The sequence below is a fragment of the Panthera onca genome, chromosome C2 (genome assembly GCF_046562875.1).
Source record: "Panthera onca isolate mPanOnc1 chromosome C2, mPanOnc1 haplotype 2, whole genome shotgun sequence".
Classification (NCBI taxonomy): domain Eukaryota; kingdom Metazoa; phylum Chordata; class Mammalia; order Carnivora; family Felidae; genus Panthera; species Panthera onca.
In genome coordinates this window covers 95023602-95043319 of record NC_138347.1, presented here as the reverse complement: position 1 = coordinate 95043319, position 19718 = coordinate 95023602, and the positions used below count along the sequence as shown (strand labels likewise).

Here is a 19718-nt window from a genome sequence, read left to right as displayed (position 1 = left end):
GCCAAATACAGGCCAAGCCCACCCTAGCTGTGCAGCTCATGCTACCGAGTGGCTCCCAGTCGCACATGCCACGTGAGCAGAGTCAGAGGACTACAAAGCTTCTGTCTGTGAAGCACTTAAAAGAGCTGGTGTCTCATAAAATACGCATCTCAACTAGACATTGTTAACATTTCTACTTGTACTTCGTATTTAAGAAAAGCACATTACAGGGCCAAAACCTCTGCTTTGCTATCGGAATAGCCATCGGAGATTCAAAGTAGACAACATCAAGATAACAACTACAACGGAGATGGTAGGTTGTTTTTAATTTGTAAAAGCCTAAGTCATAAAATGAAAGATGAATGGTCTATTTCTTATATACCAAAGGCCCATACAAACGCAATGCTATGTACATAGATTTTTAGAGTAAAAAGCACTAGGCCAGAACACCTTTCTGTCTGTATTTCTAAATAACCTGATGGCTTTTCAGGTTTTATGATATGCTTATCATTTGTTTGTTTGTTTGTTTGTTCATTTGTTTGTTCGCTGGCCCCAGAAAGAACAGAGAGATCAAGGCAAAGAGGGTCTGGTAGAAAAGTCATTAAAATATCTCAACTTGGAAACGTGGCATTATGGTTTATAGAGAAAGGACTCATGCGTCCTTATTTTAATCAAAATATTTCACAGGTCTATTTTTCAAACATCAGGGGGTATCCTTTCCTTTGTGCCCAGAATATGAATATATTTTCTCTAAAAGCTAAAGGATTCTGTGGGTAGAAGTTTACTTTCAGCCCCCTCTACTACTCATCAAGAATGACAATATGGTTTTCAGACTGCAATATACTATTCTTCTGATTCATAAATGCCTATTAGCATTGTGAATGAAGGGAATTTTGTCATCAAACAATCCAAATCAATCACGCTTACAGATGAATCCTACCAACTCTAGAGTGAGAAATCAGACTATGATAATGTGAAGATAAAAAGTCATATAAACAAAATGACCTGCCATGCACAGATGGGGCCTGTTTTGGTTCGGGTCCCCTGCAAAGCAGACACCAGGGCAGCACTAAGCATGAGAAGGTATTACCAGGGAAAACCCCTGCCTGGAAGGAAGTAGGGATGGAGCCAGGGAAGGCTGGGAGAGTTTTCAGTTTGCTCTGCATGTCTGATCAGAGTGAAAGGAAGAGGCAGACAAAGTAGGTGGAAGTGTGCTGCCTGAGCAAACTAAGCAGTGAAACTAAGGAGTGAGAGTTGCCTACAAAGGCATCCTGTGCCCTCGAGAAAAAGTTCTGTCTTATATCCCTGCCAGGCTGGGTCACTGATGCGGAGGGCTTTGCAGGGCGGTGGGTAGAGCAGTGGCAGCAGAGGCCCCTTGGGGAGTTGCACTTCCTGTAGGGAAGCCTGTGGGGCACATGCTCACAGCCAGCACAGGACTGGTGGAGGCACTCTGCAGTACCAACACTGCAGAGCTCAAGGAACAGCAGAGGTTCCCCAGATAGCCAGAGCCCTGGCCACTCTGCCTTGGACCTCAAAATCTAAACGTCAGTATTTTATTAGGAGGGAGAGCAACTGAGTGTGCAAGTGTCTGCATAAGCCGTGCACTGGAAATCAGTTCTGACTTTTTGTTAAGTTGGAGTTTCTAGTCTGTGTGAATTGGCCCCAGTTTTGCGTTAGGCGAAGGGCAGTTCAAGAAGAAACTACACACTGAATCGGTAAAATACACAAGATCCCCGAGTTGTCTCCCTTCTCTTTCTTGTTTCCTCTAAACACGAGATCTTCACACCGCTCTGAGATGAATGGATTCCTGGTTGATTTAAGATGACTTTGCTTTCTAAATATGCCAGCTCGAACCCACGCCGGGCTCGGTGTAGCAGAAGCAAAGCTACTACAGAGCCTGGCAAGGAAGCGTCGCTCAGTCCCTGCAGAGCAGACCAGCAACAGATTTCACCCAGAGGAAGGTACTTACGGGGAGCGCCTTCTGCCATCTCGATAGCGGTGATTCCCAAAGACCACAAGTCACTCTGAAAAAGATAGAAGGCATAGACACATGCATAAATGCAGTCAACAGACAAGAACTTGGTTAAGCCCGGTAATCGCTCCAGAACTGCCTGTAGAAAAGCCATTCAGTCATCTCTTTACGAACCTATTTTGCTCACTAAGCCTAAAAGCAAGAACAGCTTTTTTCACTCTTCATGGGTAGTATCTCTCACAGTATTTCCGATACATGGTGAGTTTCCAGTAAATGTATGAAAAATGAATATAATGTCTCAAAAATTAATTGATCACCAAAATTTATCTGTCGATTGAACCCTATGTAACTGGTGCTGTTTTAATGCCTTCATTGAGGTAGAATTATCATACAATTAACTGCCTATATTTGAAGTCTATCATTTGCAAAGGTTTGACATGTATGCACCTGTGAAACCGTCATCACAATCAACACTGTAGATATACCCCTCCCCCATGCCAAAGGGTTGCACGTGCTACTCTGGCGTCTCCCCTCCTGCCCTTGCTATCCCCTGACCCAGTTCTGCTTTCTGTCACTATGGATTAGCTGGCATCTTCTGAAGTTTTATATAAATTAAATCATTCCATTTCTTTCACTAACATAATGGATTGAGGTCCAGCCTTGTTGCAGTATATATGAGTAACTTCATTCCTTTTCACTGCCAACTAGTGTTCTATTGTGCGGTTACATTACAATTTGTTTATCCATCCGCTTGTGATGGACAGTGTTTCCAGTCTGAGCTATTGCACATAAAGCTGCTACAGACACTCATGTACAAGTCTTCATCCGGACATATGCTTCTGTTTCTTTGGTGTAAACACCTAGGTGTGCAATGGCTGAATCATATAGTAGGTACATGTTTGTTTAGTCGATTGTTTTAGACCTACCAAAACAGCAATTTCACATGGCTTAACCAAATCAGATGAGGACAAGGAAACTTTTGGGTTGTATCTGCATGTATCTCCAGGGCCTAGATGGGAGCCAGGCAACAGTGGCAGGTGCTTGGTATGTCTGTTGAATGAATGAATGAACAATAGCTTCCATCTTGTAAGTAGACAATATGTAAAATAGAGAGTCTGCACCGTTATATTCTTTCTTATGATGAGACTGACTTTTATGTTCTCATTGGAATTTTCGAGGCTAACGTCTCCGCCCCTGCCTATGCAATCTCCGTCTGTAGCAGTATGCTTCTCCCCCACTCTGCGTCCATGGCTCAGTTGTCTCTGAGGAGCATAGGAAGGAGCAATTCAAAAGAAAGGGAAAACCAGGTTAGGAAAACCAGGTTAGGGAACCCCAGAAGAGATGCTTGCTGCTTCAGTGTCCTGGTGGGTGGGTAAGAAAACACAGTGTGAAATTTGGTTCAGTGGCCTACAATCCTGATGAAGACTTTCATCCTCCTTTTCTTTTCAATATAACCTGCATTTTGTATGTTATTCCAAATTCTCTCCCGGAACCTCACTCAGATTACCGAGGTCAAAGTTCAGTGTCCGTGCTATTCCCATCAAACACATGTCAAGGCCACATGAGAGGAGTCACACCTGGAAAAGGACTATGAAATCCATGCTGGGCCATTACCCAGGACTAAACTTCTCGGTATCCGGTGAGTGACACCCAGGTGTGTTCAGTATTTGGACCGAGGCCTGCACATAAAGGCAGAAGGCTTTCTGGGGGGCGGGCCTAGCCTCTTGCCTGAAGTATAATCTGCTTTTAATTATTTATTTATTTGAGAAAGAAAGAAAAAGAGTGTGTGTTTGCATGAGTGGGGGAGGGGCAGAGGGAGAGAGAGAATCCTAAGGGGGCTCCACACCCCAGCACAGAGCCAGCACGGAGCATCATGTGGAACTCAGTCTCAGGACTGACTGTGCGATTATGACCTGAGCCAAAATCAAGAGTTGGATGCTTAAGAGACTGAGCCACCCAAGTGCCCCAAGTGTAATCTACTTTAGAGTAGGTGGCTAGGGCCCATGCTAAGCCCATGCTAGGACCAGAAAGGGGTTCTTTTAATGCATGAGCCCATCAATCGGTTCACATGATACAAGTTCTCAGTTCAACTTGGGATAATAACACACCTGCACAATACCACTGTTCGCAGACTGTAGGTCACTTCTCTGCACAGAACACAACTCAAAAAGGCTACTCTTCTCCTTTCACTTTGTTATATTTCAAGATGTATTCAGAGTTGTCATTAGACACACACACACACACACACACACACACACACACACACACACACGTTTGCATAGCCCAGCAAGTGACTGAGATTTCCCGCAGGCTCCTGGCCTTGCGGAGCTAATAAGGAAGGACCAGCCTGCCATTACAGGCTGTAACCGATAAAGTTGAAAACACGGCTCTCTTGTACCTGGGGGTTTATGGTTGATTAACACAGACAATCATTTGAGAACATGACAAAAACACTGAGTCACTCGCTGTGCAGGAGGCATTCAACAGGAAACACAGCAAGAATAGGCTGGAAATGGTGGTTTGTGCTATTCTGATAGGATTTTAATATCTCCAGGTCTTGCTGGTTCTACCATTTCCCTTACATCCCCAGAAATCAAGTGTTTCTGTAGCGTGAAATGAAGTACAAATATAAAGGTGGTGGCCAGGTACTATGTCTCTAAGTGCCACGGCAGGGTCACATTTAAATGGCCCTCCAGTCTTGGAAGCTTGAGCTTGGAAGTTTGAAAGACAACTGAAAGCCAATGCATCTGAAAGGAAATGATGGGGTTGGGGTGAGAAGGGCTCCAGGCCAGTTCTCAGATGGGAAAGAAACAGCTCAGAAAACCCAGGCACATGTCCGCCTCTGGGTCCTTGCTCTAGCTACTCTGTCTGCCTGCAGCCACTACCCTAATTAAGTGCCTACCATCACCCTCCTCTCCATTACGTCTTTGTTCAAATGCCATGTTCTCAGTGAGGGCCACTGAATCTCCCCCGGGGCACTGCCAGACCCCATCCCCTTTCCCACTTTTGTCCCCTAGGGAACGAATCACCTTCTAACGTCTACTAATTTACTCATCACTAGTTTATATTGCTTTGTGTTCATTGTTTGCACCCCCTGCCTCCAACACACCCAGACTGGATAAAACATAAGGTCCACAAGGCATCAAGGATCTTTGTTCTGTTAACTGGCATATTCCAAGTACCTAAAGCAGCACCTAATAAATAATTGTTGAATGAATGAGCAAACCAAAGGTGCAAACAAATGAAAGATACGTCCTAAGATTGTCAGACTCCTTGTAGATCATCTCCGACCCAGACAAGGGAAAATGACTTACCCAAGACCCCAGAGCAACTCAGCACCAGGTTTGGGGCAGAGCTGGGTCTTCTGCCCCCTGGGCCACTTTTATTTTTTAACTGTCATCACTACATAAAAACCTGAGTATTCATCTTCTAAATAAAATTTATCAGGGGCCCATAAAATAATTGCTCTAAATTCCCACTTTGTCTACAGGGAACTGAAGGTGCTGGTGACTGAATGCAGGTGCTGAGATTCAGTGAGTCACCCCAAAAACCAAGGCTAGGAAACTGGCCTCAACTTCCCAGAGGCAGAGGGAATAGTCTTTTAAGTCTCAGACAGGCCTGGATTCAAATCCAGGTTCCTATCATAACTACATGCAGAGCACTGCTCAGACCTTAGCTTTCTCACTGTACAACACAGGTCACCGTGACCTGCATGCATGCAGGCATCCTGTCTTGCAAAGCGTCTGGCACATAGTAAGCTCAAGAATACGAATTTCCTTCTCTCCTGTTAGGTGAGACTGCCTGTGCTTGCCCAATGCACTCTTGTATTATTTCCCCCTCTTGGGTTGTTGGCTAACCCAACAGGCATTTTCTTTTTTTTTTTTTTTTAATTTTTTTTTTAACGTTTTATTTATTTTTGAGACAGAGAGAGACAGAGCATGAACGGGGGAGGGGCAGAGACAGAGGGAGACACAGAATCGGAAGCAGGCTCCAGGCTCTGAGCTGTCAGCACAGAGCCCGACGCAGGGCTCGAACTCACGGACCGTGAGATCGTGACCTGAGCTGAAGTCGGACGCCCAACCGACTGAGCCACCCAGGCGCCCCCCAACAGGCATTTTCAGACCCCATTTCCCTTGCTGCCTCCAGTTCGGAGTATAGGAAAGCTAAACCTGCTTATCCAGACTTCCCTGCAGCCAAGGATGGCAGGTAAGGATGTGACGTAGTTCTGGCCAATAAGACACAGGCACACAACTTCTGGGAGCTTCTGAAACGTTTTGTTCTTCCTGATACAAGTGACAAATACAGATGATGTCCTGACAACTCTTTTCCACTTCTTAGTGCCTTGAATAAAAACATGGTATCTAGAGTTACAGCATCCATCTTGCAACCATGAGGCAATAAGCCAGCAAATGAATTATGACAGGGCAGAATGGTAGGAGCCTGGGGTTTGAATGAATCAATGAGTCACTACACTAACCCTGGACCGCCTTCCTCTAGACTACTGATGATGTAAGAAACAGAAGTACAGCCAAAAGCGTCTTTAGTGATAATATGTATACAGCGATAAATTGACGAAACATATTCTGAGAGCAGGAAAACGGAGAGGTCCCAGTTGTTAGGTGAGCCTGGATTTACCCCCACAGGGAGCAGGAAAAGTCAGCAAAGTGAGAGGTTTCTTTTATTCAGTACATAGCACCTCAGATCCCCTCTTAAGTAGCTTTCCCCCAAGTCCCAAAACAACCCCTTCAAACCAGAGGTCACACCATCCCAAGTCCTGTGCAACCTCTGTCACATGACCAGGCCAGAAACTGCCTCTTCTTTAAGGCCTCATTTGATATCATCATAAAGGTCTTTTTTTTTTTTCTTTTTTCTTTTTTTTTCTCTTCTTTTTTTTCTTTTTTCTTTTCTTTTTGCTGGGGTTCTCTTCTTTTCCAAAAGGAACATTTACATTCCTGACCATCCGTACCCAGCGCTGCTTGTAAGCTACGCTTAACTGCCCATGCTAGACAGCAATAAACGTCCTTGACGGGACTTGTTTTAAGCCTTTGGATACATTAGCAAGTCCCAAAGACACTTCAGAACTTAAATACGGGAGAAAATGTTCCAATTACCACTGGCAAGACAGATCACAGGAGACGAGAAAGGGAAGAGGGAGGAACAAGATGGGGAGAGAGTCAGGGAGAGATAAGTTTCCTTCGTGGCCATGGTGTGACTCATTTTGGCAGGAGCTGGGTAATTCATTATTCTAGAGGCGCTGCTCAGCCTGGCCTGTGGCATGATTAATAGCCCAGTCCTGTGTGCTTTACAGACAGAACAGAGACAAATTCTAGAGCCTCTGAGAAGGCAAGCACACAACTTCTGGCTGCTGGGGGGCCCGCTGGCATGCAGGCAACTTGGACACAGCATAAGAGCATCTCTTTTGGGGCTGGGTTGCTCAACACATGAAGAAAAGAGCACTTGCTGATGGCTGACCCCTTCGCGGCACAGTAAAGAGCCCCGTGTGCTTGAAGAGGCAGAAAGAGCTCATGCAGTACAGACAGACAGACCTAGATTTGACTCAGCTCTGACACAACTAGCTTGGTGACCTGGGGCAAGCCACATAATTCCTCTGAGCCCAGTTCCTCACCTATAACGTGAAGAGAACACCTACCTTGCAGGGTTAATACCAGAACTCAATAAGGTGGTAGAGGTACAGTGCTCAGCACGTTGACGTGCAAATACTGGGTATTTAACAAACTCTGGTATGGTTGTCATTGACCGGCAGTTCAAGCAGCACACCTGCATCAGGTAAGGTGGCAATGAGCTCTGGTACTTAAGGTACTCAAAGGAGTCACTGGGGTGATGTAAGCTTACGGGAAGAAACGGGAAAGGGCGTGTTCTTCCTCCTTCAGCCCTGTGGTCTCTCTTCATGGGCAGAGCCTACTAAGAAGCCAGATGGAGTGCTAGCCCCATTATCCCAAAGCTCAGGGTAGCAAGGTAGTCTAGACTTGACAAGCAATAGCTCAGTGACGGGCACGGCCAGTAGAGTGGACTCTACCAAGATTCACAGAGAAAAAAACAGTCTTCTGTTTTGTGAGTTATTGTTATTGTCTTTGTGGAAATGTTCAAGCTGGAAAAAGGAAATTGTATTTATTGTGTGCGGTCTCTAAGGGAAGCACCTTAATCCAGAGGCAGAAGTTATGGATAAGCGGATTCTGACTCAAAATAGGCAGACAATTAAAGATGTGTCATACAAATATGAGGTTTGAATCTTAGGATACTGCTGGTTTTTTTAGGTTTAAAAAAAAAAAAGGCCCCAAATGGCAGTCCCTTCATATGACACACAAACACAAATATTAACTATCATATGTTGAGTAGCTACCAAGTGTTAGGCATGGAATTAACCCCTTTGTATATGGTAGCTCAGTTTATTCTAATACAACTTTGTCATATACAATTTACTATTTCCATTTCATCGAGGTTCAGGAAGGTTTCAATAACCTCTCTGAGGTAATGGAGCAAATAGGAGGCAAAGTGTACATTTTAAACCACTCCTGTCTAACTTTGAAAGCTTGACTCTGAATTCACTATGTCATACGCTTAGATTCTACATTAAATATAAACAGCCAAGTTGGTGGGTCACTCAGGGTCACCGAGGGTGCTGAAGCATGGGTTGTGACTAATAATTCCATTTCACACATAAAACAAACTGAAAGCGGAAATCTCCAGTCCCTTGTTCATCTACATGTGTTATCTGATGGAAGGGAAAATGTTAGAACAGCTTTATCACCTTCGGCTGGGGACCGGCCTGCAGGCCAGGGGAGGTGCTACTGTGCCTCACTGAGGAATGTCATACAGGTGGATGTGAACACAGAGCCACAAGGGATCTGGTTCAATAGCGATTTCAGCCTCTTACTGGTGATAATAACATGGTGTCTGTATCATCCTTTCCTCCTTCCAAATAAGGGTGGCGCCTTTGAATCTCAGTAGACAGAGGCCAGGCCTTGTTTGAGAATACAAATCTCATGCTGCAGTCTGAATATCGCTCTCTCACATCACACTCTGCGTGGATCTTGGTGACTCCCAACGAGTCAGATTTCTCCTTCCATCCTGCCTGAATAAAGCCAAGTATCTGTGACACAGAAGAATGAGTATTTGCCCTACAGCCAGAGCACAACACTCACCTAAACCCTGGAGGAGACATCTATGCCTGCAAATGATCCACAGCACCTGTGTGCAAAGTCTCATAAGCAGAGTTGAGGTGAATGACACAGAACATTAGTGCAGGTGGGGCCAGAGGATGGGGGGGTGGGGGTTGAGGGGCTATGACATGTCACTGGACTTCTCTTACTTACTAATTTAATATGAATGCAAGGCCAACTTATGGGGTGGAGTGAGCAGGACAGCAAAATATATAAAATAAAAATTTTAAGCTCTCCACCCCCATATCATCCATCCATGGGGCAGGGGTGAGTAAGACTGTATCATGTGCACTATGCTGTAAGCTGCTCTTTGTGTCTGACACTCTGTCTTGGGATCTGTCCACTTCAGCACGCATGCTACCCCATTGCTTAAATGACTGCATGGTTTTCCACTGGACAGATGCTCTTGTCTTTATCCCACCAGTTCCCTATTGCTGAAGATTTGGCTGCAGAAAGCTTTCATTAACGAGTAATTCTGTTAAAGCAATAGATACATAGGACTATGAAATACTTGACAACCCCCATCCAACTGAAATGAAATTCAAATTTTAAAAATAAGAATTTAAACAGCTTAGGAAGTTTGAACCGTTTTATTAATTTTAAATCTTTTGAATGCTTATTATTAAATGAGAAAGCTTCCATTATTGCCCTACATACTTATCAGAGAAATGAAACCTTTCCTTTTGCTTGAAGTGTTTTGACAGAATTTCTGAAAACAAGAAAGAAAGGGCCTCTAGGGGGAAAGTGAACACACCAGGCATATGAGATTCTGGTACTCCTCCTTCGAATAGGGGTTATTTTCAATCAGTTACTTACTGTGCCTGATAGATATCAGACAAAACTAGATTGCAAAGAAAACCATGAGCTCTTCAGACTACTTTTCTACAGAGGCCTTTATTTTCTTGAGTTGCTGTAGTTTTAGAAAAATTTACAGCAGTCTTTAAACATATCTTAGACAGATAGTAGATGGTAATCTATAAATAATAAAACAATAAAACAAAACTATTCTCTTACATTTTGTTTTCATTTCATTTCATTTTTTTTAAAGCTCATTTATTTATTTATTTTTATGTTGAGAGAGAGAGAGAGAGAGAGAGCACGAGCAGGGGAGGGGCAGAGAGAGAAGGAGAGAGAGGATCCCAAGCAGGCTGTGCTGCCAGCACAGAGCCTGATGTGGGGCTCGAACTCACTAACTGTGAGATCATGACCTGAGCTGAAACCAAGAGTCGGATGCTTAACCGACAGAGCCACTCAGGTGCCCCAGTTTTGTCTTTATTTTAATTTTTTTTTTTAACGTTTGTTTATTTTTGAGACAGAGAGAGACAGAGCATGAACGGGGGAGGGTCAGAGAGAGGGAGACACAGAATCTGAAACAGGCTCCAGGCTCTGAGCTGTCAGCACAGAGCCCGACGCGGGGCTTGAACTCACGGACCGCGAGATCATGACCTGAGCCAAAGTCGGCCGCTTAACCGACTGAGCCACCCAGGCGCCCCTGTCTTTATTTTAAAGGAAGGCCCCTGTGACATCTAATAAAGCCTAGTGGCTTTCAAGTCATCTTTTGTTCCAAACATACCCCTAGGTGGAAAGTATCGATAGCACATTAGAGCCCAAAGTGTCGACATAAGTTTCTGAGGTTGGAATACACAGCTGGGTCAAACGGACTACCAGATGCACAGTACTGAACGCCTGAACCTTGATGGGGTTGCAAACTAACTTTATGTGTCGAAAACTGCATGTACAGACCCAGCTTAGTTAATTCTTTACAGGTGGTGGGTATTTAATAAATATGTGCTGAGTGAATGAAGAAATGGTTTTGAAAGGCAACATATTGTCACGTTGTCTCCTGGTGACAGACTACATACCTAAGAATGGTGAAGAGAAAAAAAGGATACAATCTGGTGCCAAGAAAGAAGGAGAAAGATTATATTTACAGAATCACTGCTTCTCTAGTCCACTGTAAAAGTGTGAAATGGTTGAAATAAATCTTCAAAGAACGCTCAAGCCTTCCTTTTTGCCCAGTTTTCCTAACTTAACCCTTTAGTCATGATCCTTCTTGTACCTCTGACAATGACCGGGGAGGCTCATGTTCTTGCCGCGGCTTCTTCCTCCTTTTGTACCACCTGCATTATAATAGTCCTGATGAATTAATTCTCACTAAGGTCTAAATGACTAATATAGTGAACCTGTTCCTCATCAGGATTCCTTATTTTTTAATAAAAGACACAGAAATTAGTCTTAACTTTATTAATGTTTCAGGATACATTAATACTTTAATAGTCACATGGACTTTCCAGTATCTCTGAAATCACCTTCTGCAGCATGATCCCCCTGTGGTTACTCATACACCAGGCTGTGTCCACACCTAGAATTATGCATTGGGCTCAAAAGTCTTTTGCTGATTCCAAACTATATTCCTTAGCCTTACTCTGAGGAAAGAGGACCAGAATATCGGTTTAATTCTAAGCTTTGGCTTTGCCAGAAGGAAGTCCTCTTCTACATTATTGAAAACAGTGAAGTCACAGGGATCTATTTTATGTCACAGAAAATAAATGCCACATACAGAACAACTACCCAAAATACTTAAAAGGCTAAGCCAAGGGTAAAAGTTTGAAACACCCTGATTCTCTATGGTATGTTATAAAGTAGTTTAAACTATCTGTGGCCCAGAAGTAGTCTAGTTAGCACTTGTTAAGTATAACTACTGTTTGAAGAATTGCTTATAGAAAATTATGATACACATATCTGGCCTGGGACATATATTTTGTAGTGGCTCCTCTGAAGGGATTTGCAAATTAAATTATTTAAATGTGCTTATCATTAGCAGTTTAAATAAATGACATTTATTTTGGCAAGAGATTAATTTTTAACTTGGCAGCTGTTTTCAGACAGATTGTTGTCAGGTTATTACAGTGCCTAACTTTGAAAGAAGGAAGAAATGTACAGGAGATTATTTTGGTTTTAGACTTTCAGCTTGCATTTCTCCAAAGAGGCAAATAATTTCGTCCATGCCCTACGATACTGGGTCCCAAAGACATTGCAATGTTGGCATCTTTGTGACCTGATTTCAATAATAACCCCACATGTGGAGAACTAAAAATGTTCTTTAAAAGAGGAATTCTTCAAATATACTCTTCAGAAGCTGTTTTGTTGGTAAATTGGAGATTTATATAAGAGCACATCATAGAGGAGCAGGGTAATATATTGGTAATATACTGAAAAGAGATTTGCAAGATGGGGGCTCAAGCCCCAACTCTGAGAAGCCCACTAACTTGGGGGTATACTTGCCAAGACCTCCGGCCTCAGTTTCCCATCTTCAAGAGAAGGGTATTTGGAGCTGACTACTAAAGTCCTTGCGTGAAAAGTCCGTGCACCTGTGAAACCAGCCTCAGTAGTGTCAGGTTTTGCCCAAGGTTTTCCTGTGGTCTACACAAAGGCCACAGGGTATCTCTTCATCTATTTCCCCGTCTGAAAACTCACAGTTCCTACATTCCATTTGCCTCCAATTTTAATATTTCAACTTTCAGCCACAATTCATGACAATAATGTCACCTGACATTGCAGCTGTCAATGGGATAGTAACCCCAAATTATGTTTTATTACTGGCTAGCATAATGGAAAAGAGGGAGGCTTCTTGAAGAAGGGCACAACTACCACCATCTAGTTAAACACTGCTTTGAATTCATGAGCAAATTGCCAGTTTATGATACAAGGTAACAAGCCACCAATCGAATTTCAATGGAACACTACAACAGGCTACAGAAATACCATAAGGTAGCTACCAACACCCCACTTCATTCTCTCTCATTGAAAAGAAACCTCAAAAATTAAACTTTGAGCAATGGAGAAACGAGGAAGTCTATTTTTAATCAGAAAAGACCCAAGACAACACATTGGCCTCTTTTAGCATAAAAAGCTCTCAGCATATATATCCTTCGCCAAAAGTTTAAACATTAATCAAAATAGAAATCTATTGTTTTTTCAAAGTTTTAATTTAAGTTCCAGTTGGTTAACATGCAGAATATTATTAGTTTCAGGTGTACAATCTATTGATTCAACGCTTCCAGAAGAAATCTATTTTCTAATAAGAAACCAGACTAAGTTCAAGAGAATATAGAAAATGGTTTCAACATTTTTTACAAATAAGCAACCAGATATAATGGGTCAATTCATGAAAAAGATTCTCACTTGAATGTCTTACCATTTTAAATTCAAATAATGCTTTTCAGTTCTCCCTTTGGATTACATAAATCGTAAACCCAGGATTATATAAATTCTAAACCCAAAGGCACATGAGAATTCTCCCACTGCAAGATTCAGGGCAGGATGTGAGACATAGTTTTGAAACAATGAAGAAGTCATACCTTGAAATCATATGTGGCATCTGGGTTTTCATCACAGGCAATAACTTCTGGTGCCATCCAATAAGGGGTCCCAATGAAGGTATTTCTCCTGCCCACTGTTCGATCAAGCTGGGCACTGACTCCAAAGTCCACTATTTAAGAGAAGACAGATGCATGAAGTCAATGTCCTTATATGGTGATAAAATGAATGTGCATTTTTTTTTTTACTGTGGCAAAATAAACCCAACATAGAATTCACAATTTTAATCATTTTTAAGCGTACAGTTCTGTGTCATTAAATACATTCACATTGTTGTGCAACCATCCCCACCATCTGCTTCCAGAACTTTTCTGTCTTCCCAAACTGAAACTCTGTACTCATTAAACAATAACTCCTCATTCTCTCCTCCCCGCTCCCCACCCCTGCCCCTGGCAAGCACCATTCTACTTTCTGCCTCTGTAAATCTGGACTACTGTTGGTACCTCATATAAGTGGAGTCATACAGTATTTGTCTTTTTGTGACTGGCTTATGTCAATAAGCATAATGTCATCAAGGTTAATCCGCATGTGTCAGAATTTCCTAACTTTTTAAGGCTCAATAATATCCCATCGTATGCAGGTGCCACACTGTGTTTATCCATTCACCTGCTGATGGGCAACTTGGGTTGCTTCTTCCTTTTAGCAATTGTGAATGTTTATTTTTAAACTCTGTGTATAAATGGATAAAGTATACCAATGAGGAAAGCACAAAATGCTGTATTTGGTTAAACCAAGGGTCTGTAGGGACCAAAAACAGGTGTTGAATAAAAAGCAAGCTTGTTTGCCATAAAAGAGAATACTTAGAGGATACAAAGGAAGTGGTTATGAGCCAAGTTTCTAGAGTCAGACTGCCTAAGTTTGCATCCCATTTCTGCCACTTACTAGTGATGTCACCTAGTGCTAGCAGATCAACCTCTTTAGGCTTCAGTTTCCAAATTTATAAAATGAGGGTGATGGTATTTACATAGAGTTGCTATGATGGCAAAGTGAGAGAAACTATGGAAGAGTGTTGTGTACAGGGCCTGACATAATATTCTCTCAACAAGTGACTGTTGATTAATGATGAGTGAATATTCTGAGGATACATTATCTAGCCAGTATACACAAACATATGTACATGCACGCACGTGTGTACACACACACACACACACACACACACACGCGCACACACACACACACACACACACCCTGCCTACGAAATGTATGCTTTTGTTTTAAGCGGGAATTACTCACAAGATGAAAGTTTGGCCCCAAATGCTAACTAAGAAAAAATGGAAATTATGTATTTTAACAAAGAGGCAAGAACAAATGTTTAGGATATAAACACAGGAGATATTTCAATCTCTTTGAAAATAAACAATCATATGGGCAATACCTCCTTTCTAGATGACAAATTGCATATCCTAGAGATAGCTGTCAATCCATGCCCTTACTCATAGACGCCAAGCAGGCAAATGCATGTGGAGATTCTCTACCTTCTCTTCCCACCAGATTGTTGGAAAGAAGCACCAAGGAGAAGGGTTGCCTCACAGATAACTCTGGCAAGTGGAAGTAGGATATCCAGCATGCATACAAAGGAGAATACTGAACACCCATTTTGTGCACGTGCCCTAGGTAATAATGAAGTCGATGAAAATATAATGTAAAACATATGGGAATATAGCAGGAATTCATTATTCTAAATGTGTCTGACAGGATATTTTTCAGTAAACAAATGGGTCATCACTTTCTGTTATAGCAGCAACAAAGTCAACAAAATGGTAAGATACAGGAAACCATTTCAAGGTCAGTCACTTCTAATCTAAAGGGTTTTGCTTAAAAAAAACCTCATTTTGGGGGGCACCTGGGTGGCTCAGTCAGTTAAGTGTCTGACTTAGGCTTAGGTCAAGATCTCACAGTTTGTGGGTTCGAGCTCCGCCTCGGGCTCTGTGCTGACATGTCAGACCCTGGAGCCTGCTTTGGATTCTGTGTCTCCCTCTCTCTCTGCCCCTCCCCCCACTCACTGTCTCATTCTCTCTCTCAAAAATGAATAAACATTAAAAAAATTTTTTAAGAATCTGAATTTTTTTCTACGTATTGATTAAGCAAATGGTTCTGTCTGCTATATTGTATACCAATTCACTCAAGCACTTTTAGAAAATGTTTTGAAACAGACAAAGAAACATTTTCCTCTTCGTTCTGTAGTACACTGACCTCCAAATTCACAGTGAGTGACAAATTTATATTCATTAAAAACAAAACAAAATGGAAAAACAATCAGCTGTTGAAATAATCGTATCAGTTCCCTCAATTCCTAGGCTCACTGGATCTTGTTCTTACCTAGTTTAACTTCTGCATTCTCAGTCAGCAAGACATTCTGCCCTTTAATATCTCGATGAATCACTTTATGCTGGTGCAGATGACTCAGCCCCTGGAGTAACAGAGAGTTGAAAAGGGTTAACAGGACAGAAGCCAAGATGCAAATAAACTAGCTGGGTTGTCAGTGATCCAAAAAAGATGTGAACTCACCCAGAGAGACTTTTGTTATCAGACTCACATCTTTCATATGTGTACAGTGCTGTTCTAAACTAGGCAACTGATCAATATAAACTAAAATACAGAAGCAGTCTTTGCAACGCCCGGTGCTGTATTAATGAACTGCTTGCATATCAGCATTGATCTCAGGTAGCATGGACCCAAGTGGACAATGATGTGGCTCTGGCATGCACGAGTTTCGGCTGATGGTACTGAGAAAAGTGAGGGCTGACTGCATGTGCTGGTTTGTAACAGAGTCTAGAGTCTCTTACAGAAAACTAACCTGATTTAACTAAGTACTCCAGTTTGTTTTTTAAATCAATATCTGAATTCAAAACTTAAAAGTTACATTATAGTGTATAATTTTAACTAAGCACAATGAAATATTTCTCAATCCAGACAAGAAATTTCCCATTGCCTTTAGCTAAAGTGCCTCACATTAAAAAAAGAAAACAGCAATTTCCCTTTCCTTTGTTTGGCATTCATAGCTGTCATCTTTAGTGCTTTATGATATTTATGACTTTGTGTTCATTATATGAAATAATTATGTGGTGGCATCCAAACCTGATTGTGTTCCCTTTCTCCATGAGTTACTCTCACTTTGGCTTCTCTGTGGTCTGAGTTCTAAAAATCTACAGACTTGCTCTAAGTCAGACAAAGCATAACCTAAAATAATCTGAAATTGGTGTCTTAAAGCAAATTATGTTATGCCAACACTTGCTCATCCAAGGTATTTATACTCAGGTATTGCCATTTTATTATTTATACTTTTCTGTCTTTTTAATTTTCCTGCATAATGACAAAACCCTGGTATGAAAAATGAAGTTGACATAAAAAAATTCTAAATATCTGAATTCCCTTGTTGAAAAGACTCATCAGAAGAATATGGATGTTCAAAAAGATCAATGTGTATGTTCAGGAATATCAGTAAACATAAACCATGAGAGTTTGAAGCACTAGCTCAGGTGCTAAAAAATTACCTTTCTTATCTAGTCAGGTTAGCTCAAGGTGGACATCAAGCAGATTAAAATGTTTTACAGCATCTTAACATCCCATGAATTCTTAAAAGAGGGACTGAAGATCCCTTGGCCTCCTTCACTACCAGAGCTTTTGGAAGCAGGTACCAGAGCACACAAGTGAGCCAAATGCCATATTTTATGACATCGTATGATGCATGGAGGGTTATCTCTGAAACTTCTTGTGATTGAGTGTCTCTTCCAATGAGTCACCTTATCTCAAATGCCAGTACCTTTTGGGAGAACGTATTGGAAGAAGGAAGAAAACAGTTTTCACACATTCTACCCGAGCATTGAGGGAGAATCATCAGGTGATGATCCTGCTGTTTTCAGAACCCTGGAGAGCACATGGTGGATCCCCAGGGTTCCCCAGCAGCACAGAAAGGTATATTGCAGAACCAGCCCTGAAGACCCAACAGATTCTTGGCACCACTGGGTGGTCTCGAAGACTAAATAACTTTTCGTGCTTTCTCTAAATGAGTAAAATTGTAAGTCAGAAATTCAAATGAAGTTGACAAAAAGGCACCTCGATCTTTGAAAATAAATGTCAGATTTGAAGGACAGCAGCAGCCATACCTCCTTGTATCCCACTCAAATTTTGTTTTGTGTTCTTTTGCCCACCCCAAGCCATGGAGAGCTTATCCTATGTTTGCTCTTAAGAGCTTTATTTTTTGTGTTTTTCACCTTTATGTCTCTAATCCAGGTGGAATTAATTTTTAAGCAGGATATAAAGTAGGTATCAAGTTACATGTTTCCACACGACTATTCAATTAACCAAGCACTATTTACTGATAAGGGCACCCTTCCCCCATGCACTGCAGCACTTTCTTTGTCATAAATCAGGGGTCCATATGAAGTGCATCTGTTTCTGAATATTTATCCTGTTCCTTTGGCCATCTGTGTATTTGTGTGACGATACCTCATTCTGTCTTATCTACTCAGTAGCTTCATAATAAGTCTTGATAATTGGCACCATAACTCGTTCAGCTTTGTTCTTCTTCTTCAAGATTGCCTTGGCTATTCTTGGCACTTTGCATTTCCATTTAATGTTTTAAAATTCAGCTTGTCAAGGGGTGCCTGGGTGGCTCAGTCAGTTGACCGTCTGACTCTTAATTTCGGCCCAGGTCATGATCTCATGATTCGTGGTTTCGAGCCCCACGTTGGCCTCTGCACTGACAGCTCAGACCTTATTTGGGATTCTCTCTCTCTCTCTGCACCTTCCTTGCTTGCACTCTCTCTCTCTCTCTCTCAAAATAAATAAGTAATTGTTTAAAAAATAAAGCTTGTAAATATCCACAGATACACCTAGAGAAATTTTGATAGGGAGTTCAATGAAACCACGGATCAAACCGGTAAGAAATAACATCTTTACAATATTCAATATTCTTATCTGTGAAATGGTATATACCTCCATTTATTAAAGTCTTCTTTAATTTCTCTCACTAATATTTTGTAGTTTACAGTGTATAAGTCATTCACATCTTTCTATAAATTTATTTCTAAGTATATGCTATTACAAATGTTATTTTTATGGGTCCATTTTCTTTCTTCCTTTCTTCCTTTCTTCCTTTCTTCCTTCCTTTCTTTCTCCTAATGTGGTTTCAATTTCTTAATGCCTTCTATCCACCCACCCATCCATCCATTCACAGCACATAATCTGTCTCTCAAAAGTGTATCTTGGGCACATCATGAAAATAGTTTTAACTTTTATTCCCTTAGATTAAGAAGGCAGAGCTTATAAATAAATTATGATTGTGAAGCAGATCTAGTAATAATGCTCAGTAAACGTACAATAGACTCCATATTACTAGCAAGAGATAAATAAACTAGTCTGACTGAACCCTGACCAGTTACCTTCTTCCTGAATTGAGCTCAGTACATATGATACTATTGTCCAGATTGCCTGACTGAGATTAGTGGGCAAAACTGGACAAATATACATAGTTTTATCCAGATATTTTGATTGATTTAAGTGACAACATCTCAAAGAATTTTTTTTTTTTTCATTTAAAATCAGTTAGACGAGGTTATAAATGCTGGAATGGTTAATGTCATGCAATTCGTAAACTATTTTCATAAATGGAAAATTCAAGTAATCGAAAAAGCTCTAAAAAATTCATTTCCTAAGTGAAACCTTATCTCTATGATCTAAAATCATATTTCTAATTGAAAACACCATTGGAAATGGTTAAGGAAAGTCAACCAATGTTAACCCCCCAAATGAGAGTTCACATGGCCTGATCAGAATGACTCTCCCTTCTATTGGAGCAGACCACAAAACCACCACCACTGCCATCATTGTTAGAATAAAGCTTTAGAAAGGTCTACAATACTTTTGTGAATGTCAGTGGAAGGTTGGTACAAAGTTCAACACCTCCCAAGATACTCCATGTTGTCACTTACTCGTAAGATCTCCCTGCAGATGTACGCGATCCACTCTTCCTTCAACGTGTTACCTTTTGTGTTCTTGATCAGGTCAGTGACAGAGCCAGCACCACAAAACTCCATCACCAACTGGCAAAGGAAGCAAACATACCATAATTATAATTATACTTCACAGCTTCCACTGGGTTAAGACAGCATAAGTCATTCCAGTTGGCTGCTTTAGAATGCCATTCCTGTAAGGAACAAGTGATCGTAAGACAATATATAAAACATAAACCTATATCTTAATTT

General features: G+C 41.4%; 1 protein-coding gene across 8 annotated transcripts in view; it reads right to left on the bottom strand.

Moving 5' to 3' along the window:
• Window positions 1–19718, bottom strand: part of TNIK (TRAF2 and NCK interacting kinase) — a 392848-nt gene that overhangs the window by 111005 nt on the left and 262125 nt on the right. For all 8 annotated transcript variants that reach the window (XM_060640743.3, XM_060640735.3, XM_060640736.3 and 5 more), the window contains exons 5-8: window positions 19446–19556; window positions 15832–15922; window positions 13494–13624; window positions 1949–2003 (exon numbers count right to left, since the gene is read on the bottom strand). In XM_060640743.3, the coding sequence (XP_060496726.1) occupies window positions 1949–2003; window positions 13494–13624; window positions 15832–15922; window positions 19446–19556 (388 nt within the window). The remainder of the gene's footprint in view (window positions 1–1948; window positions 2004–13493; window positions 13625–15831; window positions 15923–19445; window positions 19557–19718) is intronic.